Below are 25,916 nucleotides of genomic sequence, written 5' to 3'. Positions count from 1 at the left end.
ATGCAGATGAGGACCTCACTAATTCCTTTTGTGTTGTCCTCAGATAGGGTACAGCCAGGGTGTGTGTCTCCTGGTGAACGGAGAGGAAAGGGAGAAAGTAGCAGCAGGTGGCACTCACTGTGCTGCTGAGGGTGGACAAGGCTTGGGACTTTGTGGGTCTGCAGAGGCTGTGGGGAATGTCTGGTTTCAGTGGCCTCTTTCTCTACCAACAGTACATTCCCCTTGAAAACAAATGAGCAGACAGGGGCTGTAAATAACCATAGAGGGAGAGAGTGACATCAGTGAACACCCGACCACATAAACCAGCCTTACGTAAGTCTGGTGTAATGCTAAACCAGTTGTAAGTCTAAACCATTAGGATTGCACAAGAATCACATTATTTGGCATTTTATTAGGCAGGTTTCTAGCATTATGGGAGAGGCATTGGAGAGAGTGGTACATGAGCAGGAATCCAAAAGTTTTTCAGTTGGAGTGGTTCTCGTATAAAAATGGACTGGAGAATCCATGTTTGCAACTTGTTGCATGAGAAGATGAAGCAAGAAGGGAAGTAATTTTTCAAACAGTACTATTTGTCTTAAATAACATGAATCACGGGGTCTCAAATCCTGTACTGTGACCTTGTGCAATCAGAGTACATCATCTACTAGGGGATTATGAATTTATGCATGCACTGTACTCAGAATTGGAAAAGATGTTTTCCAAAGTTAGAATCTGTTGTGTTGGCATAACATTGCATTTAAAGTAAAAAGCATTGAACGCACTGGGAATTGTTAAAGACTATTCTGCCAGCTCTCAAAATTAGAATTTTACACTGCCTTCAATAACAAAAAAGTTACTCTAATGAGAAGCCATTCTGGTTAAATGAAGAAATACAAGTCGTGATAAAACATTTATTAGTTTAATATCCAAAAAGGGAGAATAGAAAAGGCAGAAATATTCCCCAGGTGTTTTTTGTATTTGAAACTGTGAAAGAGGATGTGTCCATCCTGTGCAGTAATATGGAAAGAAGAGAAAGTTTGCTGCTTATAACAAAGGAGGATCTGGGAGGCAAGAGTGGTTGAAATTAAACATTCTCATATCCTACTAACTTCTACATCCAGGAATTTTAAAGGAAGTAGCTGAAAAGCTCTGTTAAGTGGCTGGTAATTTATAACAAATCTTGGGAAATGGGAAATTCCAGAAAATTGGAGGGCTGCCAACTGTATTTCCGATATTTCAAAAAGATAAAAGGGATGTCCCGGGGAACTGATGGCTGGTTTAGCTTGACGTCAGTCCAGGGTAAAATAGTGGAACAGCTATTTCAGAATCTGTCAAGAGAGAACTTGGAGGTTAAAGGTATAGATAATTCCAGTAACAGTTGAAGAGAGAGCCTGTCAAAAAAAACTCCCTGGATTTCTTTGCTCTGTCAGGACTGCAAGCCAGTGTGATAAAGGCAGCTGTTGATTTGCCTTTAGGAGGCCAGAGTAGGTGGTCCTTTCTGCCTTTCGGGTTTGTGAACCATATAAGGAATGCCCAGAGATTAAAACTCCCATGACAGAGTTTCAAACAGAAGTAATCAAGCCACTCTGTTTCCCTGGGATAAAGCATGGCTTAGTTTTGGGTTTGGGGTGTTAATCTCCTATTTGATTTGATTTGATTTGATGGCTTTTGCAGCTTTAAGTGTGTCTGAGTACATTGTAGTTCTGTGGGGGTAAAGAAAAAAAACAAGCTTCAAAAAGCTTCATGAAAAGCTCGACAAATAATGCAAGTATTTTCAAACAAAGATAAAATCCAAGTTTTCTTATGGCAGTCTTTGTAGCTTTAATCCCTTGTTCTTTACCATGGCAAAGAAGATTTCATAAGCTCTTCTGGATCTTACAGGAGAAGGAAAGCTTGTATTTGCCTTCTGCTGGCTTTGCAGTGCTTTGAGGAACTGTAGATACAGATGCTACGTTGTCTTTAGGAACCCTCAGAATGAGTACCCAAATGTATCATTATCTGGGCTCCTTCAGGCTGCAGTGGCACTGAGTCCAAGTGCCCATTTTTGTCCCACATCCTCTCCTTACCTTGGCTGGTAGGTGTTGGCAGCAGAATTGATTGCTTTCCGTGCACCCTTCTCCATGGGATGATTTACTGTCTACAACAGGAAAGGCAGTCTAGTTCCAGAACTGGGGCCAGTCCATGGATAAAGGGACTTTAAATAGGCATCTAGGTATTTGTCAGACTCTGAGAACATGGGAAGGCTTGCAGCTCCTGCTTAAACCTTCTGATAACAAAACAGCAGTTCTTGGATCTTTGCAGGATCAGAGCAGCAGTCAGAATCCCTTGGTGTAATCCAGGTATCCCTTGGCACTTGCTCTGAGTTTCTAAATAGTCATTTCAGTGATCTTCTGATCATTTGATCATTAGAAAAACATGTGAAAATTGGGTTTTTGCATGTATTGATAGTACTTCCAAGATTCAAATGTGTAAATCTGTGGATCCTAGTGCAGTTGTCACTAGAATATATTTATTTATTTGTTTAGTTACTTAGTTATAGATTAGTCAAAATCTATGATCTAACCATAAAGAAACATTTTTTCCTTCAGTTTTCAAGGGAGAACATTACAATTGATATCCATTTGGTTGTGGAAGATGCTGCACAGACAGACAGTGGCCCACTCTTCAAGGAGAAGGCAACACCTGTACTCTTTCCCAAGAGCAGAAAGTGCAAAGTTACACCCTGCAGAAGTCTGTCCCAAGTTTAACCCAGTGACCTACAGCATGCTTCCCTGCTCTCACACATTAATCACAACAGACAAGTTCCAAAGGACATGCCAGTTTGTGTCCCAAGGAAGGATGAAGGATGTTTTGACCACCTGCTAACTTGCAGCAGAGATGAAGAGCTTGCATTTTAGGGGGTAAAACAAAGACAGCAGATTTTCCCCATAACAACTATGCAGTATGACAGGAGAAAATAGAATTGGGTTGTTGTCACAGCCTCTGAAATTTATGTAGTCAAAGATGTTTGCAGTGGTTTTGGCCATAGCCTCTCAAGCAGATGGAACTGCTTCCATCAGTTCTGCAGATAGGCTGGAAAAGCAGTAATTAGTGCAGCTTAGGGAAGAAAAGACAATTTTGAGATAGAACTTTCTAATTTGCCTTTTTTATGAGGTTTTTTGTAATTTTGGGGGGGTTTTTTCCTTTTTTTAAAAAGTAAAAATAATACTCATTTGATAGCAACAAAAATTTCAGGTACAGAGCTTCAGCACAGAATTCCACTGGTGCTTTAAGCTTGATAATAGAACATAAAGGGAATTAATAGCTCTTATTCAAATAACTTGGTAGCATGATCTTTGACATTCAAAGGCTGCTAAAAGGAACTGCACAGTGCTGCTGTTCATAATTTGTAGCTTTCAAACTTTGGTGGCATTAGGGCAGTATCAGCTGGGCCTTCGTTCTTGTGTTAACAGAAGGGGTGTCAAATACAGAGGCACCTTCTTTTCTATCCTGAGGTATTGTCATACTGGCAAGTGACCTGGATATTTGACACTTTTGTACTTCAGCAATTCCATCGTTTCAGATGGCTTTTCTACAGTGTGAGTTACACATGCATGTACACATATTCCCACACAGATACACATAAAATATTTAAAGGTTTAGGAAAAAAAGGGGAAGCCATAAAACTGTATCACTCCTCAAGCAAAATCCCCAAATAGTCATTTAAAGCAAGGAAAGTAGTGGGGCTTTGCCAGAATTTCCAGCCTCTGTTTGGGTAGAGACCTTAAACATTTTCAGAGAGCTTACCAAGCTAGAAGTCAAAATAAAACCAAATCACTAATTCATTTTTCCCTCTCAGGTTCTTTAATCTGGCAATCCAGCTCACCCGAGAACAATCCTAAAAGTTGTGTCTTTTACCCAAGGCTGTGAAACCATTGACTACTTCAGAAGAACATAATATGTTGTTTGTTGTGCTTGGTGGTTTCCTGGCAGTGTTTCAGTGTTGGGCATTCCCCATTCTGCTTTGAATAAGCTATTTTGAGTAGCAGACTTAGTTCCGGTCCCTTTCACCGGAGCCAGCTACTGTAAAGAGCAATGTGAAAGCTGCGAGAGGAGGTCTGGTCAGGAAAGAGTTCTGTGTTTCTTACTTTCCATATTCATATATATCTGTTAAGTAGCATCTGAGAATTAAGGATAGAGGACAGTTTTTTGGTTGTTCATCCTGTTTTCCTACCTGGCCAAGTGGAAGGTGTCCCTGACCATGGCAGGGGGGTGGAACTAGATGATTTTTAAGGTCCCTTCCAACCCAAACCATTTTATGAATGTCTTCCCCCACGTGTCTACCATGCCTCTTTCCTGAGGGCATCATCAGTTTATTTACAGAACATTGAAAATGAATGTTAAACTAAGCCTGACTCACCCAGCATAGGAAAATTAGTAGCATAATTATATAATTTTTACTGAGTCATAAAAATATTCATGTGTGTACTTTGCCTAGTAGGCCTGTATAGAATGTATAGGTCAGTGCATGTACTGTGTGTAAACATCATTTGCATGTTAAGTAAGGTCCCTAGAGAATGTGAGCTCTCATTAACTTGTTCATCTGGGTTACTCTCCCAAGAAACAATAACAACACAACCCTCTGAAGTCAAGAAATAGGTTTTATCTCTGTATGGATCATAAATCTGTTTGGACTCTTCAAAGTAACCTCCACTGGGAATCCCTGAGTCCTTATGGTACCAATCTCTGAACAACCTGAAGCACAATGTCTTTAGAGTAGACACCTGGGGTTTAAATAAACATTCATCACGGAGACTACAGACATCCTGACAGTACTTTAAAAAAACAAAAACAAAAAAAAGATTCAATGTAGACATGAAGCTGTGGTACCTTTTTGCTCACATGTTTATTCTGCCAATAGCAAAGCCATTGTGAATAACCAAAGTGCTACAGATTAAAGTCATATTCAGCAATTCTGTTTAAAGATCTGCAGAATCAGAGTCTATTTTTTTTATTCTTTATTTTGTTGGTGCTGTAGGGTCTAGGTCCAGTATAAGAAAAACAGTGAGTGACTTTGCAGTAGGACTTAATTCCAACATCAAAGCCTCTGCACTGTGATGACACAAGAGCTGTTCAAAACCAGCCATTCCACAGTCTGCAGGATACATCCCTGTTCCTGTCAGTTTAGCTAAGGAAGGCATTTCCCGTATTCTCATCCCCATTTGGAATCTGTATGAAGCTTGCCATACAGGAATGGGCTCCTGGCCCAGCCCTGCAGCCAGTCCAGGCACTGATGTTTTTGCTCACTGCCTGTGGTGTAACTCGTGGGGGACCAGTCTGTGGCCCTTGAACCACTTGCAGTGTGCAGCAGTTCCAAGGGTGCTCCCTGGGCTGTGGACACTCAGGGTGTTGCAGCCACACTGACCTCCTCAGCAACAGGAATTCTTGCCTCTAGGAGATGTTAGCAAATGTCTGCAGGGCCCTGCTGTGTGCCCAGCCAGACCTCCCTGCCTGAGAGGCCCATGGTTAAATTCTCCCTGGGTCTCTCTTAGCTGTTTCCCTTCCCACTCGCAGTCCAGGGAAGGTCCTTCAAGGCACTATGGTCAGGAGCACCAGCCGCCACTCCTGGGAGCAGCACTGCAGCTGCTGGCCAAGTGGGCTCTACAGTGTCCTTTCCACTTGTCCATGTACCTTCTGCTGTACAGCAGAAGCTGCTTAATCAATGTGAAAGTTCTTTTCTTAAGACAATCTTGCTAATGGCCCTGGCACCCACAGTATGTTTGGCAGGAGGAAAGTCCGTGTAGCCTGGCAGCCTGTAAGTCTATTTTCAATTATCTGGGGTGCTCAGAGAAGAAGACATTAATATTGCTGAGGATGACATAGCAAATTACTACTGCTCCCTAACCTTTTTAAATTGCTAACACTGTTGTAATCTGTAATTACAGAAATCAGTGTGAGAATTGTGGCACAGTATAATTATCTTTCCTGATACTTTATTGCTGTATGAATTATTAATCAAAATCAGTCTTGTATAGTATTTGCGGCAACTAAGAAGAATAATCTATAATTAAATTTCGTTGTTTCTATTTTTGTGCTGGTGTTTTATGATGTTGTAATTGATAATTAATTGGTTAAAAATTCACACAATTCTTGGGAGTTTCATATGACTATGACTGCTCAGTATTCAGCATTTATTAATTGAATAATGGGCTCACTGAAGAGACCTTTGTATATAGTCTGCTGTCATTACAATGAGCTCTCAAAAATGGTGAATTAATCATTAGGCCTTTCAATAGTTTCTTTTTAAAGGAAAGCAGTGACAATATAATCATATCCTTTGTTGTTATAGCTATAATTGAGAGATCGTAATAACCAATTATAAGTATGGTCATTTTAGGAGCTCTGAAGTGTCAGTTATTGATAACTTTCTTTTAAAACAAAGTGTTGATTACACAGAACAAGTCTTTTCATAGGAAAAATATTGGGAGATGGGGAAGGAAGCCTGGAAAATTATTTTCCTCCCACTTGCCACTTAAAAACAGTGCATGTTTATCCCTAAAAACTGTCAAGTCTGATCTGCTTCTGCTGCCAATTGTCAGAAGTACAAGCTGCTCTCAACTTTTTTTCATTATTTTATCATCATTCTCCCCATTTTTTTATGAGTATCTTTTGCTAAATTGTTAGGAGGGGGGAAAAAACTAGAAAACGTCAGAACAAAAGAGCATTTTTTAATGTTCTATGCCTGAATCCTGTTGAACAAAAATACTGTGAGATGTTTACGTGCAAATCTGTAATGCAGACTGCAGCTACTGCTGACCAAAGAGCCTTAGATGTGTTCAAGCTGGCCACTTCAAACTGTTCCTAAGATTCTTTCTTCTGCTGTTAGTGGAGCTGATTGAGAGAATGTGAACTAAAAATAATCCCAGTTCAGAATAGATCCTCTCTTAACACAATAAGGAGAAAATCAGAAATCACCTTGCTTAGCAGGACATAAAATGTGATCTCCAATGTAAGCTTCCAAGCAAAATCTGTGGTTCATTTTACACCAGTTCAGGTACTGCCATTCCTCAATGAGGAGTCACAGTGTTACCTGTTGGCTTCTCTATTAAAATGTAGCATTACAGGCATAATGAGGAGATGCTGATAAACCTTTTTAGGCCTTTGCAGTGAAGTTGTTGGGAGTCCTCTGCACACTGATGTGGATGTGATGTCCTGTTTACATTGCCTGGGGTACAAGGAGGAGGATGAGGTGGTGCCTTTAGGTCCCTCTTTTCCCCCGTACTTGCTGATGGTTTGCCATGGACAGACTACAAAAATGTTTCTGCTGCAGTTTATACGCCTTTTATGAGCTGAATTTAGCATCATATGGCTTCTCATGTCTGAAACCAGCTGCTCTGCTGGAGCCTTTGGGAGGGGGAGTCCCTGGTGTCAGTAATCTTTGGACAGATGTTTTCTGCTGCTTGCCTTCAACAACTTGGTCCCACACAACTTCACTTTGAAAAACATGCCCATTGCTGTCTGCCACAGCTGGGGGCACAGAGGATCGGGAGGTCTAGCAAGCAGTGGATTTGGGTTTCATCTGTGTTGACATCCATCAAATAATTTGTTTCTTTGTTTTGCTGTGGTTAATAGGTAGGGAAGGATGAATAATGCAAGCACATTTGTTGTTCAACGGTGGAATGTGGTCTGTGGAATATTGGACAGTGGAATATGCATACTGCAGCATGTAAATATTCATCCCATGTAAACTTGTACTCTCAGTAATGTGGCTTTGGATGTTTTTATTAGGAGTAACTAATCCTTTTACATATGCAGTGAATTCTTTGCCCGGTAACATGCAGCAGTGGTCAGTTGCACATATGGTTTATTGCAGTGACTGTGAAATCTCTTAAGGAAAAATGAAACAGCGATCCTGCTATGAGGATGGAGTACTATTTTGGTTCATTTCAATGGTCAGGTATCACAGCCTCTCCAGGTGACCTGTTCCTCAGGTTTTTTCTTTATATTCAATCTAAAGCTATGTTGTTTCAAATTGTTCCCAGTGTCTGGCACTTCCCACAATCGTGTCATTGACCTTGCAGGAGGAGTGTCAGGCTGCTGTGAGGACTGTGTATGTACATGCAGGCAGTCTGCCATCCAAGAATTAAGTGTACCCAACCTTGCTGTAGCTCCAGGGGTCAGAGAAGCTCATACATGTTGAATAGCATGACTGCAGCCAGATGTAAGCCAGTTCCTGCAGAAATTTCACTGCTAACCTGCTGAAAATTGTCCCTGCATTCCTCCTCAGTTGAATACAGTTTATCCTAAGTGATTTCTACTCTGATGCAACTTATCAGCTTATGACAACTGAGTTTCTCTAACAGCCACTTCTAAAGGTTTTGTCAACGAGTTTCTGAAAGTCAGCACTAATTGCACATACCAGTGTTCCTCACTGCTGGTTTGACACACTTCAGGAATTCTAATAGAGCCCATTGGAGACATGACTTCCCCTTGCAGAAGCCATGCTGCTTTGTCACGATGATAATTTGCCTGGTTAAGTGTTCTGTAGCTTTGCCTTGATAGAGATTTACCTTTTCACATAATTAGCCCAGTTCTGATGCAGGACTTTCTGGTGTGTCTTGATAAGATTTTCTCTCCCCTCACATTTCCCTTTAAAAATAGACACCACATTGCCTGTGCTCCAGTCTTGTGAGGCAGGAGCTGTTTTTTTGTGATAGGTAATGTATTTTTGGTAGCAGCTCAGTCAATGTTGTTGATGTGTTCCTGGAGAGTTTTGGATGAGCGCCAGCCAGTACAGACAATGTGCTTCAAACCAGAGTGCTCTGGATGTTCCATGAGCAACATTTTTGTTCTCCTGAGGTTTTGTATGCTTCCTCCATGCTGCCCATGCATAAGGGTTTGGTGGGATCTTCCACCCATCACTGTGGAAGGAACGTGTAAGCAACCTTTCAGTTCACTTCACTGCAGTTGCTGGCCTTTACCAGCAGCTTTTTTGGCTCGGTTTCAATGGTGCTTTCCTTGCCCACAATAGTTCGTGCCAGTTTCTGGAAACTTTTGTTTCATAGAGGCTTTTTCTGGCAGCATGGTGACCTATATGCAAACAAATGCACAGCATGTTCTTTTGAGCCAGAGAAAGGCTTGCTAAGACATTCTCTTTTCGGTTTGAAGAAATACCAAGTGTGTAGCAATGATTTCCATGAATAAGGTTCTGCAAACTCAGCATAATACTGAATTCAGCAAAAAATTATGCAGTTTGAATTAACACTGTGTAAAAGGCTTGCAGCCCAGCTTGCCTCAGAGTTCAGAGATAATACCAGATCCCTGGGTCTTTTTATTCCTAGGAGAGGGTGGAAAAAAAGAATGCTGCTAATTTTCGTGCTACTACATGCCAAAGTCCTACAGTGACCTTTTCTCTTTGCCCTCGAAACCCTTTCCCTGTGAAAATGAACAATATACTTCCCAGTGAAGGGTTTCACCATCTTGCACCTTTCCTGCAGGATAAAGCCCTCTTGGAGAGGAAACACCTCATGTCTGGAGGTCATGTGGTGGATGGCAGATCGTGGAAAAGGGAAGGCTGTAAATCACTGGTGTTGAAACATTAAAAGCTGATAAATAGGTGGTGCTGAGCCGTGGCCCAGCCCCGGTTTCCCTGTGCGCAGTGCAGGGCTCGGGCGCTTCCTAGAGCGGTCAGGGGCACGCTCGGGGCAGGTCTGTGGGAGGCTGAGATTGCACATCCACATGGATTCCCAGTGGCTGTGGGAAGGCACACGGCATGGATCCACCTTCAGGAAGTCACAGCAGGAGCCTTGGGAAAGCATGATGTAGACACGGCTGGGTGGAGGTCCTTCCCGGGAGCGCAGGGAGGGATCGGCTGGAGCGCAGTCTGCAGCCCCAGCACCTCCCAATGCACTGCTCAGGTTTCCTAGCAGAGAAGGCAGGCTTGCTCACCACTGGGGAAATACACCATGGTGTTTTCAGCACTTCACAGCACATGCAGCAATTAAAAAAAAAAAAAAATACACTTGATGAGAGCGGTAGTTAAAAAGTGAGAAATTACTAATTAGTAACCAAGTAATTCGGGGTTTGATTCACACAAATTGCACTATTACTGTAAGAGAGGTTTGCAATTTCAGGCTAGTGGGGTTTGGTGGGTTTTTTCTAAGGCACTGAAAATATAATTGATGTTCTGTTCATTATCTGCCAGGTTTCGGGTTTCTTGTCCTTTTTTTTGTCATCTGAGATATTACAGGCATAAGACATGCCTGGAAAATAAAGGGAAAAAAAAAGCCTACAGCTTTCCCCTTTGCATCGTCATTTGCAACTCTCAGGTTTTCCCACTAGATTGTTCTTGTAAACTCTTTCATTTCATAGCACGCAAGAGTGACCACTTAGAACATCATTATAGTGCTATCGTTAGCATAAGGGTTTAGTTGTACAGAAAGCTGTGAGTGAGATGAGCTAAGTGTCATTTTCTCTTCTACCTTGGTGGAGTGCTAATAACATGATTGCTGTCAATTCTTCTCATTAGTCTCAATTTATACAGAGAATTTTAATTTTTTTCCTTCTGGTTAAGAAATCCAGCTGGTAGAATTCACCCCCGAAGTGTCTCCCTCCCCTGCCTCTGTGCAGATCAATTAGCAGCTATGTATCTTGTCTCTAGATGTTAAAGTTGTTGAAGGGCTAATCTGTATTGGTTGGTTGTGGGGTTTTTTCTGTTCATGTAAGCATTTCAGCTGAGTGCTCAGACGTGTAGCATGAGTCAGCATAAAGATTGAAAAAAAGCAAAAGAGAATCTGTAAGCATTCCATTAAGGCTTCCAGTAACATTACAGTTCTGCACTGTTGGCAAAAATACCTATTTTGTACAGAGTCATCATAGCCACTGGCTTAAAAATACTCATATAAAGGTGGGAAGATGAAGTTACTGTTGAGAAGTTTAGTCAATATAAGTAACAAGTGTGTCCTCTTAAGTCCATTCTTGTCTAGATCATTAGTGTCTTTCAAATGGCACTGTAGGAAAATGGCAATCTAGTTTGAACTCACAGCAAGAGAAATAGTTTGAAGTCATGCTATGTCTAGTGATGTGCCTGTATATTGCACCACCAATAGAGAATGCTGCAACAATCCACATTAAAAAGTTGCAGAGGAGGAATTTTGCTTTTACTTGATAGTCAGCTATTTACAGTACAGCAGTACTGCATCAAAATATCATCATATAACCCTTAGCTCTTGATGCCTCTGAAACTTACCTCTCAGAAGACAGTGGTTGTTCTCAATAAGGAAAATAATTCCTTAAAAATACTGCAGGTTTGTGTATTTGCACAACTTTCCCTTGAACAGCAGATAGAGTAATAAATACAGATAATCCTTTTCCCCATGTAAGCCTGAAAACAAACTAGTTTAGTTTGGGATAGTCTGTTCAGTCACAGCACAGGCTTTTACATCTTCCTACTCAGAGAAGTTGAAACAGGAAAATAATGCAAAGAGGATTCATTCTAATGCTGTCGAAGATGTTTTGGGTAAATTAATTACTTCAATGTGTTCAAGTGCAAAGGGGGTTCATGCAGTGTGGGGTATTGGGGGCAGCTATTTCCCTCCACCATCACCACTGCAAATCCAGTCACCATGTTCAGAGGCTTTGCCAGTTTTACTTGTGGCAGAAACTGCAGAACATCAGGCAGAGAATTTCCCTGACTCAGACAGTAGTAATGGGTGTGTAATGGGTGTCTGACATCATTCCAGCTTCTGCTCTGCAGAAGGGAAAGACCTGCAGGCAGGAGTAGCCTTGGCACCCATGTGCTGCCTGGGGCTGGACATCCTTCTAGGTCGAGGGATTTTTTGGGTCTGTGGGTCTGAAATTTGGGAAGATCTACTCTTCTGTAAATGGCATTAAGCCACTGATGGTGTGTTGCTTTAGCCATGCATGGAAACAGATTTCTTCTGGAGCTGCTAAATATCTTTGTCTTTCTCTTAAGGCTTAAAATTTCAATTGAGAAATTAAGTTGCTGTAGTTAGTGGTCAAATACAGTTCCCCTTTGCCTTTTACTTGAGCCAAGGTCTTCAGTGTAACTGTGTAGCACTGCCTGTCCTCTGGAGAATAGACTTGGGGGTTTGACGGGTTTTCCCCTTTGATCTGAAAATACCAGAAGCAAGGGCAAAGCCCTTTTCTTCACCATTAGAAAACCCAACAGTCACTCTAGCTTTTTTTTTTTTTCTAAAATCTTCTAAAATTTCCAAAGTCCCCATGTTATTGTCATTACTAAATTGGAAATTAGAGATGCATAGTAGGTGGTTGAAGAAAAGCACTTTGCAGTCTGTCTAAACCCTGTTTTGGTTTTGAGGGGGAAAGTCGGTGGGGCAAGTAGGTAATCCAAGCATGACAGGGTGAAATCTCTAGCAGCATCAAGCCAGTATCAGTCATGGTATCTTTCCTTAGGAACATCCTTGGATTTAAGCATTAATGGGCTGCTTGGCTGGGGTCCTGAGGTAATTGGATATTGGGCTGAATCTCACCATACAGCACCCACCCAGGGACTGTGCTGCTCCTCACCACCTTTGTGCTTTCTCCTCCCTTGCAGGGTGTGAACGGCATGTCTGTGGATGAGAAGACTGACTCCCCCATGTATGTGTATGAGTCAACGGTGCACTGTACCAACATTCTCCTCTGCTTAAATGACCAGCGGAAGCAGGACATTCTCTGTGACGTGACGCTGATCGTGGAGGGGAAGGAGTTCCGCGCCCACCGCGCTGTGCTGGCTGCCTGCAGCGAGTACTTCCTGCAGGCCTTGGTTGGGCAGACGGAAAATGACCTGGTGGTCAGCCTGCCGGAAGAGGTACAGTATGGCACCGTGCCCCCTCCCTGCCCGCCGAGAGGAAATCCTCTCTGCTCTGCTGGGGTGGCCAGAGGGAGGTGACACAGGTGTCAGCGCTGCCCCAGCACGGCTCAGGATGTGCTTTGTGTGTTTGGGTGGGAGTCAGATCACTGAAGGATGGACATGTTCACACCAGGCCAGCCTTAGGATGGAGTCAAAGCTTTAAGATGCTTCAGCTGCCTTTGTCACTGCTGCTGAAGGAATTGTACCCAAACGTTTTATTACCACAGCCACATTCAGGGCAGTATTAGGACCCTGATAGTCCTCTGCTCTTCTAGACAGAAAATTTGAAAGGAGTGATGTGACAGCTACATGGCAGGTTATTGTTGAAAAATCATTTGAGCTGTCATGTTGTTGGGAGTTTCATTGCTGTCCACCCCTCTCTGGCAGCTCATATCTTTATTCCACTTCTTCCCCCTCTCCTATACTTCATTCAGACTGACTTCGTCACAGCTCCCCTCATAAAGAGTTTGGGATTTAACTGTGTTTTCCACCGAGAAACCGTGAACACAGTCTGTCAGAAAGCAGAGGTTTCATCATGCAGCGTGGCTCCCGCAGCAGGAAGCCCAGGGACGTAGAAAACACATACCTCATTGGAAAGTTTACTTTGTTTTATCACAGAATCTCACTGGCTGGCTTCCACCCCCACTGTAATTTCCTCACAGCCGTAGAGCCTTGACAGCACAGCTACTGTAGGGCGTGCTGGTGGCTTTGCTGCTCACAGAGGGGAGGTGTGTGCCTGATGGCCAGAGTTGCCATCACCTGCTGCCTGCCCAGTGTCTGCAGCTGCAAAGGGTGGCATGAGAAGGGTGGCAATATACCCATTGCTCAGTGGGAAGGTACTCTGGCATACAGAAGGTTTTTCACCATCATGTGCTTAGTGCCCTTGAAGAGGCATGGTGTGTTTTTAAATGATAACAGGTCCCAAAGTGTCACACATAATTTTTCCCCCTCTGGTTTAGTTCTCCAGAGACTTCAGCAGCACTGTGGTGTTGTCACAGCACAAGTTGGAGTGCATCAGAAGTAGGTCACTGACTGTGACTTCATGAGTCCTGACACTGAGTATTACTCATGAAGACATTTCAACCCAGAAATTTTGCATAGGAGTTTAGAGATATTGCAGAGGATGCACTAGGATGCACACTTCAATTCTGCAGTGTCCACTAATAATTTCCAGTGGAAGAATCAAGTCTCAGTCAGTGTCGCATGGTTTTCTCTCTACAAAGCAAGGGTAGGAGCAGTGGGGTGACAAAACATGCCCGGGGTGTGCAGGAGACTATCAGTGCTCTTTACAAAGCTTAGTGAAACCTGTATAATTCAGGTCCTGTTACATAAAGAAAAGTAATTGAAATTCAAATAAGCATATGGAAGAGTGACTGAGACATTCAGAAGAATGTGCCTAGCCTAAAGGAGGAGAAGAAAGGACCATGGCAGGTTCATACTGCAGGTGTGACAGCTGAGATGTGCAGCAGCTCTGGTTAGACAGAGGAGCTGATCCAACTGTGAGGAGGAATTTCTCTTTAATGCTAAAAGGCACTGTTGGCTCAAGCATTGTTTGGTTTCAACTGGCTTTCAGTAAAATTAGATTTGAAATTAGAAGATTTCTAATTCCAGCAGCAGTAAGGTGCTGAGCTGCAGGCCAGTGGAGGGGTGATGATGTGCCTGCACTTGATCACCCAGTCCTATGTTAATATGACACTAAAGATTTAACATACAAAGGTTTGTCTATGTGTTTTATATGAGATGCTGTCTAAGAAAAAAATCCTCCAGTTCAACTATAAATTATTTATGTTTAAGTGAATCCCCTTTGAATAAATGAAATATTGAAGTTTTACATTTTAGAATGTATCTCAATGAAAGATGAAAAACATTTTGTGACTTAGGGTTACACTGGCCACTCTTACGGCTCCAGTGAAGCTCATGGAGTTGCACAAGTAGTGAATCTAGTTCTTAAGGTTTTTCCAAGAACCCTGAAATGTTCATGCCTTACTAAGACCACCACTACTCCTTTGCTGCATGCTTCTATTTACCCAATTTTTACTTGGTATTTTTCCACATGCAAATTAATTGCTGCTAAACGCATTGAATCCTGATTTTCTTGGTGGCTACTTTGCTGGAATAGCTGTGTGTGAGGTGGTCAGCTAAATAATTTTCTCACAAAAGCTAGTCACTTGGGATGAGGAGAGCTGCCTGATGCACCTCACTGTGCCTCAGTTACTCCTTGGTTGAGATGCACATCTCTGCTGCTGGCGTTGCTCACTTCGCAGCGCTTTGGTGGGTGCCTGTGCATGGCAAGTGCCTCCAACAGCATCAGAGCTCCCTGCAAGAGGAACTGAAACACTCCTGGTTTTTGAAAGCTGATAAAGCACAGGAAACACCATCTTAGTTATATTGCATTTAAAGAAGTTACCAGGGTCATCTTTGGTTCACAAGCTAAGGACGCTTCCCAAGGCTGCTGTTTTCAGTCTGTGGTCTGCAGAGCTCTGGCAGCAGTGAGTTATTTCTTAAGGTACCTGTGAAAACTGACTTACTCTATCATGTAGGGGGTTATTCCTCCAGTGAAAAAATTTCAAACAAAAGTTGAAAATTAATACCCTGAGGGACTACTTTTTTCACGCTTAGAGACAATTTGTGTTGCTGTATAATATTATAGAAAAAACAGATACTGAAAATAATTTTTAAATATAGTCTTCACTGCTCAAAACTTTTCCTAGGTGACAATTGCTCATAAATTCACAGAGTTATTTTTAGGTCAACCACACAAACACTGTATTTTAAATCCAAGCATAGTTTGAAAACTGCTGAAATGTGTTGTGGAGAAAGGGCATGGTTGTTACTATTATTTCTCAAAGGTTTGATGTTGGAGCTGGATAAAGCTATATATATATAAAGCTTTTACATTCATGTTATGTTGGTGTGAGGAAGCTTAACATCAAAGAAAAAAACTTATTTCTGATTATTCAAAGCAGTAAATCTGCCTCTGAAGTCTAAACTGCTGACTTTTTTTTAACTTCATAGCATTTTGGGGTCATTTTGTTAATCTGGCATCCAGACATTGTTAACTGTTGTCTAGCTAAACAGGGAACAGATGTTTTTTACATTATTTCTTCTTTATATTCAGTTACAAGCAAGAGCAGTCTTTACAATACACCAGTCATTTCAGTAGGGAGGCATTGTGCACACACAGAATTAGGACTAGTTGGATTTAGAGAGTTTTAAACCACTGCAAAACCTTGTGTTAGACATTTCAGGTTAGTTCAAGCATGTCTTAACGTGCCTCAGTGCAAACCTTTCCTTAATCAACTCAAACAAAGTCAGTATGGAACTAATTCTGCGCTGATTGAAGAGTTTCCATAAACTCTTTTGTGCTGACCTTGGTAATTTGGTTTTGTATCACACCTTTTGTTAAGGCAACATATTTCAGTGTGTAGACAAGCTGCACAGAACAGATGCATAATAGCAAGGGCTCAGATGTGGCCGTGGTGTGTGAACTATCAGCCCTCAGAACAAGTTAGGGAAATTGAGTGTTTCAGCTGCCTACAGCTAATAAAAGAGGGCCCCATTAGCTCTTAACTTCTATGTTCTTTTCTTCATTTGCAGTTTTGCCAAACAAACCTTGCCTGCTTTTACCTGGGGTATTTTTCAGCAATTAATGCAGTTTTCCTCTAGCAGGTGCTGCTAAATGCAACCCAGAATTAGTACTTGCAAAGAACTGAGTTTGAAGCTGTAAAGTTGGTTATTCACTCCATACCCCTAACTGATGTTTTGTTTTATTTAATCACAAAAACTGGTCTTCCTTCCTCTAACAAGGCACTTAATTAAGTTTTTAATTTATGGTAAGAAGTTAAATGGCACTTATGAGGCTTTTTAAATGGTTTCCACTTCCCATCCAGATTACAAAAAAAGGTGTGATGGAGAGAGACACGGCTGTCAGCCAGGGGTATTGTAGGTCATGCCAATATTAGCTGGCAGCAGGCCGTTATCCAATTAACATTGCTTCATCACTGCAAGTAATAGCTCTCAAGTAGATGATTGAGTCATTCATGCTGTAGTGGTACTCAACTTTACTTGAGAAGGAGCCAGTGCTCCCTCGAATGGGCTTTTTATTTGTTATTATTACCTGCCTGACTCTGCTAATGGAAGGGCACAGTGAGTCTGCATGGGCAAGCTGAAAGATGGGCACTGGACAGGAGAGCATTGTTTGTGCAAACACCTTCTTCACTCAATCTGTTTAAAGCTGAGGGTACAGTTAAATGGTGGAAAGAAAGAAATAGAAACAGCAACAAGTAAAACTCCTCAGTGGCATTAGATTCCTGCAGGTTAGAAATAGAGATTCTCAACCTTGCTTGCATTTTTTTAATTTACTTTCACCATTCATAAGAGCACTAGCTGCCTTCCTCTCAGATGAAGCTAGACAAAGGTCTTCTGGAACATCATACCAAGCTTTCTTTAGCACTGGTCTGATACCACCTTTGTTTTCTTTTAGAACCTTGTTTCTCCAGTAGATTGCTTAGTTTTACCTGTCACCCTCAAATCTTGGGTCTGTTTCAGAGTGGTGACCTTTTTTAGTGCAATGAACTGTCTGTTGGGAATGTTCTCTTCCAGAAGGATTAAACTGGGCTATCTGTGGTGTCCAAGTCTTCCAAGGAGCAAAAGGAAGCAGCATCTCTTTTAGGATGAATTTGTGGGATTTATCCTCACAGCTCTTTTTTTTGCTGTTAAGAGAATGATGTTCAAAGTAGATGCACACACCAAAGGCTGAATTCCTCCACGTTCTTTCTCCTTCCATGCTGTGAAACCTGCCTTTTCCCCACTGGGTCTAGTCCTGTGAAATTTGTCATCTGCTGCTTTGTTTGGCGTGGGTTAACTCCCTCACACGGTTGGTTAAGCTTTGCAAGGAGAAAGGCAGGACAGGACCTCGGATTTGGGATTCGAGGCTGGCAAAAGCTGAGTGTGTTGGAAGGCAAAGGCATGCAGCAGCACTCTGGGTGGGACTGAGCCAGGCATCTAACATTAGCATGGCTCGTAGCTGACAGGGAGGAGAAATACTGGCAGCTGCTAACCATCCATGCCAACCTGCCAGCCTGAGGGGAAAATGCTGGGAATTAGCCAACGAGAGATGATTGCCATGAGGAGAAAATCAAAGGCAGGATGCAGGAGGTCAACTTTTATGTACCCTGCTGGCTAAAGGCATTACTATTCCTTTTTATCTCTCTAGAAATAAACAGTGTTCTCTTACTTTGTCTTTCTTCTTTCTTTGTATTCTTTGTATGTATAAATATCATATCTTTGAAGCGTGTAGGGACTTGAGCTGGGAGTGCTCTGCACAGGAGCGCAGAGTGAAAGAGGTGATAAATGTGGAAAAGAGGAGCAAGAGGGCGAGAAGTTTATTTCCCAGCTGGAGGGATGTTTAACACAGTAGGGAGCAACAAAAGACCCTTTTTCACTGGCACCCTGGAGATATATTAGGAGTAGCTAAGGTTAGCTCTCAGACAATGGAAAGCAGTAATATGGATTTCTCTTTACATGGCTGTATTGGCCATTGATGTTCCTCACAGATTGCAGCGCTGGCCAGAATTATTTCTGCTTTGGCTCAGGAGGTGGCAAGAACCTGAAAGCCATTATTCCCTTCATCTGCAGAGCTTTTTGTAGTGGTAAAGGGTTATAGCCATCAGGCTTCAAACTTACTTATGCTTCAACCTTACCTCAGCAATGCCACTTCAGTCAGTCTATATGGATATAAGGATGGGTCTTTGGTTTTCTAAATTCCTCCTAGGGAATGTGTTATTTTTTTTGCTGCCCCACAGTGCCGACACTGACAGCACAGAGGGATGACTGGAGGCTGCAGCTCTGTAGTGAGAGTAAAACTGAGTGTTTGGGTACTCTTTGCAGTGTGACATGACAGGACACTAATTCAGGAGAAGCTATGAGACAGAATTGGATGTTGTTTTATGTGTGTTGCTTATGTAGCACAGTACAAGGTGCAAACGATGTACTTTGTTTCTAGCAGGTGAGCAATAAAACAGAAATGAGATCTTCAAGATGTGTTATGAAATTCCATCCATGTATCACTGCAAAAGCTTCTAGCACTGCTTGATTTTTCATGCCTCAAGTGAGATGAAGAAACTAGCCGCATACTTTTCATTCCGCATAGTGTAACTTCCATTATTTTCTGATGAGGGCTGTCTTGCTATTCATAACATTCTCTCATTTTTTCAGGTGGAGAAAAGCAAAATACATCTATGTTGTGGTGAGAGCTAAGCTTTGAAAAGCAAAACAGAAGTAATGTATACATGCATGTTAAGTAGAGAAAATCTTGCAATAACTCCTTTCCCTCCCTTTGGCAGTAGCTGTACAATTTATTTATTTATTCAAGTAGGCATATAGAAGTGTACTGTTGAAGAGGATAGGGAGATGAATGCACAGAACAAAATTCACCATTTCAATGACTGGACTCAATTTTGTTGCCTTTGTTAGACTCCTGCCATTACTCTTCAATTGGGCTGATTGACTGTGATTGCACTTGCTAGTGAAAAGGCAGTTTGCAGTATGGAAACTTTCTGGGTCAAATATAACAAACATGATCTAAAATGTAAAAGATATCTTGAATAGGAAGTCCTACATTAAGGGCATGAGAAGAAGCAATAAGAATGTGTTATGGGAGGTGGGTTGCTTTTGTTTGTTGTGTTTGGGTTTTTTTAGGTTTTTGTTTTTTATTTTCTGTGTTCAAATATATGTGAATGAAAATGAGGTGGCTGTGCTATAACTGTGCCTCAGCTCTGAGCACTCTGGCCCTGCAGACTGAAAGATCTCTCCCTCTTCTCCCCCTCCACTTATAATTATCTTACTTTTGCTTTAACTCTTATCTAAAAATCCCTTTCGATTTCTTTAAAGACTTCAGAGTAGGTATCTGCTCTTTTAGAGTCCAGAAATACAGGCTGGACATTTGATTAAACAGACAGGCAAGGTCCAGTGAAGATACCTGTCAGCTTCACATCATCAGACACCACAACCTGTAAGGTACTTTCTAATTACAGTACCAAGTTTTGCTCCAAAGATTCCCTAAAAAAATAAGAGCTCAATCTTCATACAGCACTTTCTGACAAGATTCCTTGGTGAATATTGTCAGACTGTCTGTTTTTCTCAGGTACTAGTGAAATTGAGCATGTTATGGGATGGAATATGCTATGTATTCTAATGATGCATTGCAACAGTCAACAAACATTAAGCCTAGGGAGTACAGTTCAGTTTGGAAGTGAAGTATGGGTTTTAGGTGAGCAGAAGGCAATTGAGTTGTACTAGGATATGGGAATGAGATGCTTTTTGTGAGTTCTACAGGGTTGGTATTTTTAGAGAAAGAAGTAGACACAAACATTCTGTTAAATTTGATGCAAACTCTGAAGAGCAAAATGGCTGGTTTATTCCAGGATTTTTGTGCTGTAATGAATTTTCATCTGTCCCATTTTGGCAAGAGGCAGCCAGCAAACACCTCTGAGTTCCAGTGCAGTCTAACACTACTAAAAGCTTTGTCCTTGGGTACTTAATTTACTTCAATAAAATTAATAAATGAGAGCAGCTGTAGCTGGTCAAATTACAGATCTAGCCCATGCTTGGTTTGTTTAAAAAAGTGAGTTTTAATTTCACTGAAAGTGCTTGAGAGGAGGCTTGTGTGGTTGTTTAAAGACTTAAATGAAAAGAAAGTATCAGACATCTCTCTAGGAAGCATGTTGTAAATTACTGGGGAAAGATATCAATAGAGTCACTGGCAATTGTTTTGAAGCCAGATTAAAATCAACTGAAAAATTTGGCATGGGTTTTTAGCAACAAACTCTTCAATTATATATGTATGTCTGCACATTGTTTCATAACTGTAAAGCAAATGGCCTTTGAGAGTGAGAAAATTTTGACACCCCTTTAAGAAATTTGGTGCTCAGTAGTGATATAGTTCAGTGGAATTCAATATCCTAAAAGAAGATTGATCAGATTTGCTAAGCAACCCTTCTGTCTCTCTGTTTAATCTGACCTTCTAAGAGTTGATGGCATCAAAATGTGCATTTAACTGTGTCTGTTTCCCTAAACACAAATGTAGTTGAAATACTTCTTCTTCTTTTTTTTTTTTAATTTTTTTTTTTTAATTTAGAAGTCTTTAAAAGACATTGTGGAGAAAGCTGACTTGCAATTGAAATGTACCCTGCTCCTTGCTGGGGTTCTACAATCAAAATAACCATAGCTGAACTGAGAATGGCAGAAAACTGCAATACTAAAACTTCCAGTAAAACCAAAATATAAACAATGTGTCACCAAACAGCTGGAATTGAGAGGTATCAGTTCTGAAGTTAAATAATGGTAATATAAAACCTTCAGCAGTAGATTTCTGAGGTCTCTTGTGACCAAATGAAATGCTGTCATCACCTCTCTGCACATGCTGGAGTTGATGCATCAGATGGGAATTACAGCACAGGTCTGTGCATCAGGCCAGTGATGATTAAATCACCTTGTGTGAACCACTCAGCAATGTTTACCTCTCTCTAAATGCTCTGGTTCATACTGCCTCACATGGAGGTGAACAGGCTGACCCACAGCTGGTCCCAGATCAGCCCACATATCTGACCCAGAGCTTCCAGCTCATCAGCCCTCAGCTATTTCCTTCCCTGTGAGGAAGTTTGTTGGACTAGCTGCAGCATTTCTCAGGGTGGTCAGGATAGGATGGAGCTGCTCACCTTACCTGGGTGACTGGTCCTGAGGCAGATGGGGTCTGCTCTGTGTCTCTGCCTGTTCTTGCATCACTCCTGAGGTCCTGTGCACTGCCATTGGCAACAACTGCTGAAACTACCACATCCTAGAGGAAACTAGTTTTGGAGGCATGGAGCAGATCAGAACAAGCCTGTGAATTGCTGCAGACTTCCTGTCCCTCACCAGGAGACTGGGGCACTTTGAGGACGCTTAATTAGGAAATTTTGCTTAAGTGACAGCAGTTGCAGACCATTCCATATATCCCAAACAACAGACAAGCAGGTTCCTAGCAAGAATTAATCTCCTTCTGAAGAGAGCTAATCATTCTTGGCAAATGGGAGCTGTAGGCTTTCAGGACATCCAAAATGGGCCATCTTTCTTTTGGTGTTGAAGGAACCATATTTAGTTGAGTATATATTGCACCTGGTCTACATCACTCCCTGCAGCAGCTGCTCATCATTTCAGAGCAACACTTCAGAGAAATGGAAGTGTACAGACTTACTGAAAGTGTACAGACTTACTGTAAGGATAGCAGAGATTTGGCAAGTGTGAGCCAGGATGGATTCACGGGTGCTGTTGTGTTCTCAGTGCTTCCTTCTGTTCCTGCAGTGTCAGATGTACTTCCCAAAGACAGGGCTGAGGTGGGTTTATGTGGGTAGTAAAAGAGAAGAGAGACCATCTAAGTAAATTAATTGGCCCAGAAAGGGACCTAAACAGGGCTAATAGTTCAAAGATGTGTGGGCATTCAGTGTATTGTACTTCAAACACGTGGTAACACTGATTGAAATGTGCTTGCTTTGAGTAGTGATAGGACCAAATTCCCTCATCTCTGCATATACCTCTTACTTTATGTTCCCAGAATGGGTGGCAGTGCAGCATGTGTTAATGTTTCAAGGTTTAGAAAGTAGATCAAAAGAAAAAGGTATTGTCCATTCAAACTTTACCAGTACAGTTCTTAGTTTCTGGAAAAAATACTTTTGATCAAGTGGTCCTGGATTTTTGAGACTGTCATCTAGACAGATTTCTGAGACTACATTTCTGACTGTGTAAAGAAAACATTTGCTTCTGAGAAATGTCTTGGGTTTTCACTTACCTTTGAAATTCAAACCTGTGGTTATCTGTTTCAAGGGCCTGCAGCTAATAAGGAAAAAGGTTTAAACAACTCTGAAAGCAAAATATCTTTCCATCTGACCACACAGCAGTAGTACAACATGCCTAGCCACCTCTCTCCCCAGGTACACAGGCAGCCTTCAGAGAACATTTGCCTGTCCGAGGATTCCTGGTCAAGTAAAAACAGAGTAAGTTCGAGTTGTTTCCTGTTTCCTTCAAAGGACAATGTTGGAGCCAGTAACCTTTCAAGACAGGAAAAAGCTGTGGAGAGACAAAACCTGACAACTTCCCTTCTGATCTCCATAGAGGACTAGTGCTCATTTCTGTTTCTAGAAGGGGAAGCTGGACTTGTGGTGGATAGGTCTGTAGCCATTCAATCTGCCTGTTGAATTCAACTATTTTTTAACCTTATTTTTGTCTAACTGCATATTTTCTTGTTGTACCATGGATGGCTTTCTGCATAAGGCACTCTTGTTTGGACATGAAGCCAAATGAAAAAGTTCCTGTCTGTTCCTTGGATTTGCTAGTTTTCAGGAGGCTGAACACATCAAACTATGGGTGTGTTTTAAATGTTGGAATTGATTTGCCAAATGCAAGGCACAATTTATATAAGCAGTAGACATTGAGGTCACATAATATCCATACCATTGTCCAAAGAAATGAAGAATGAAGAGATGTCCCTGAGATATATAAGCACTGGGGCATTTTACAAAGAAACTTGTTCACATTTACAAAGTCATCAGTGCATTCAAAAAGCAGAAAGAATTGCTTTCAGTAGTGGCAGAAGCCTTTAAATCACTAACTTCCTTTACTTGTTTTCCCTGTCTTCAGCATATCTTGCAGTTGGAGGACTGAGAAAGACACTCAGTAAGGTCTACCTCAGGCTTGGTTTAGTTTCAGAGATGAGCCTAATACTTCTCTTACAGGTTTTATTTCAGTATTATGCATGAACTCTCCAATTGGAAAACAGTTGAGAGGGCATACACAAGTAAATTGTTAAAGACAAGCATTTGATTAAGTTCTTGCCTTTGTCTTCAGCTGGTGGTACACAGCCATGTATGCCTCCTAGCAGGAGCTGTGCTGGACTCTGCAAGCTGCTCTCTAGGGCAGACAGGCACTGCATGCATAAACTGCTCTTCAGGGAGTTTCAAATCCATCCCAGCCTTAGAAAACCAGACTCTTTGCATCATCTGCTCTTGCACTCTCATCTTAGTTCTTAGATATGGTTTTAATCTGAATTATTTGACCAAGTTACAGTTTGGTGTTATAACCGCTTTTCTGCAGAGGAATTGCTTAGCTAAAAGGCTGTGAGAATTTATGGCCATTTCTTGTCACTTGTGCTTTCAACCTTTTGGTTGAATGATAAGGTGGTAGTAAAGACCTCTCTAAATATTCTCTTTCAGAAATGGATATTTTACTCATATCTAGGCTATTCTTTTCCCAAACTACTCTGATTTGGATAAAGGAAAAGGTCAAGTGTCATGTTTCTCAAGACTCCAAAGGTGCCTTTGCTATTGTAAAAATCAGAAGAAATCAAAATTATTATATCTATTTGACCAATTTGTTTTCCTTCCAATACTGCTATTTTCTTAAAGCCAAGGTTTTCATGAGACCTTTCTGTAATTAGTTGTCTGTGCTATAATTTTTTTACATTTAAGGGAGAAGATAATTCCATTTGCAGATTGCAACTCTTGTCCATCTGTCAGATGGGTGTGTATTTACAAGATGAATGCCTGTTTCTGATTTCTCCCATTAGAACAAAGGTTACTCTGTCATTGTCCTCAGAAAGCTTTTGGGCTAGCTTGCTTTGGTGTGTGCATGCCTATTTTTGGTACAATGCTGAGTACCCTGTTGGGACTCTAGTAGTGACCAAAGGAACAGAAGAGTTTTTGGGGATAAACCCTTGTTTTTGGGGATAAAGCCTTGTTTCTGGGGATCAACCCTGTCAAACCCCCACACTGATCTGCTGAGAGTGATGGAAGCTGTGCTCTGTGTTGTGTGCTCCTCGTGCCCATCCTGAGATGAACCAGCTGCTGCCCTGCCACCTCTGAACATGGGATTCTCCAGCACCAAATGTGGGAAGGACTTGGGAAAGCAGCAACCTCTGGGCAGGCTGGCATTTCCACACCCTCTCTATGCACATAGTACTGGCACATAAATGCTCTTGCTCAATCCTATCAGCTGCATATCATTCTATTCTGGGAGAGGTGAGAGCAGTGCTGGAAATGACTCAGCTCCAAAAGGTATCAGCTTTACTCCTTTTACCCCCCCAGAGCTGTTCCTTGCTTTAGGTTTGTGCAGTAGCTACCATACACGGGGGAAACATCACTTTTTTAGAAAACAACGATGGGAAATGCCATGGCTGCCTGTCAAGTGAAAGCATTTGTCCTTTGGAGTTTGTATGGCTGATGAGTTCTCTGCACTTCATCAGTGCTCTGTTTTGCCTGGGGTTTTTAAAGGTCCTTGAGAAGCCTCTACAGCAAGTAGGAACCTTGGCAAGATCCTGCATTACACCATGCCCTGCCCAGCATTCCTGTAGTTCTTACCATTTCCTGCCTCTTACAACATGGCTGTGACTTTGGACACCAAGCACATTCTGTATTTCCCCAGCTAATGTTATAAATGTCTTTATCTCTGGGGGTTTTACAGTGTGCAGTGCATTTGCACGGGGGCAGGGGGATTTTTGGTTTGTGTGATTGTGTGCTATTTTGTGACTGTTCTGTTCCCTCTTGCACCCTCCTTCCCTGTCTCTTGTACCTGAAACACTGAATTAAATCTAACATAGCAGTGCTTTCAGACAGAAGTGACACTTGGCTGTGCCAATTCCCTGGTGGCTTTAAGCTGCAGGCTGCAATACTGCAAACACATTCAGACCCTGGCTTGGCCAGCAGTTTCCTCTCAGCTATCTGCATGTTTGCTCTCCAGGCTTTATTTTACCTACACTATTGGAGACTCTGGAGTCACAGCCTATGTCTCATTGTTATGCATGGATGGGAAATATTCCTGTACTTATTTGCATTCATTAGCTGTTGGGAGCTCCTCTGTTGAGGTCTCTAGCCTTGTTTTTACAGTGCTTTTGGCAGTGTTTCTGCACTTGGTGTGCGAATTTTTATGATCTGTTGCATGTTATTCATGCAATTTCCTGCCCTGTAATGGTATCAGTTTTCCAGACACAGAGGAATACAAACGAAAACCCAGGAGCCTGCATTAGCATAAAATGTCCCAGTTCTGTCAGTTTGATTAA

At 41.8% G+C, this 25,916-nt stretch overlaps 1 protein-coding gene across 5 annotated transcripts in view; it reads left to right on the top strand.

The window, feature by feature from the left end:
- Nucleotides 1-25,916, top strand: part of BACH2 (BTB domain and CNC homolog 2) — a 184,092-nt gene that overhangs the window by 123,028 nt on the left and 35,148 nt on the right. For 4 of the 5 annotated variants that reach the window (XM_079297488.1, XM_079297491.1, XM_079297489.1 and 1 more), the window contains one exon: nt 12,536-12,790. In XM_079297488.1, coding sequence (XP_079153614.1) covers nt 12,548-12,790 — 243 coding nt within the window. In that variant the 5' untranslated portion in view covers nt 12,536-12,547. Of the gene's footprint in view, nt 1-12,535; nt 12,791-24,889; nt 24,916-25,916 lie in introns of those variants that run through there. The other variant, XM_079297492.1, reaches the window with a different exon arrangement.

This window comes from Erithacus rubecula (genome assembly GCF_903797595.1).
Source record: "Erithacus rubecula genome assembly, chromosome: 2".
Lineage (NCBI taxonomy): Eukaryota > Metazoa > Chordata > Aves > Passeriformes > Muscicapidae > Erithacus > Erithacus rubecula.
The sequence above is the reverse complement of the archived record's forward strand: the minus strand, read 5'-3'. Positions and strand labels throughout refer to the sequence as shown.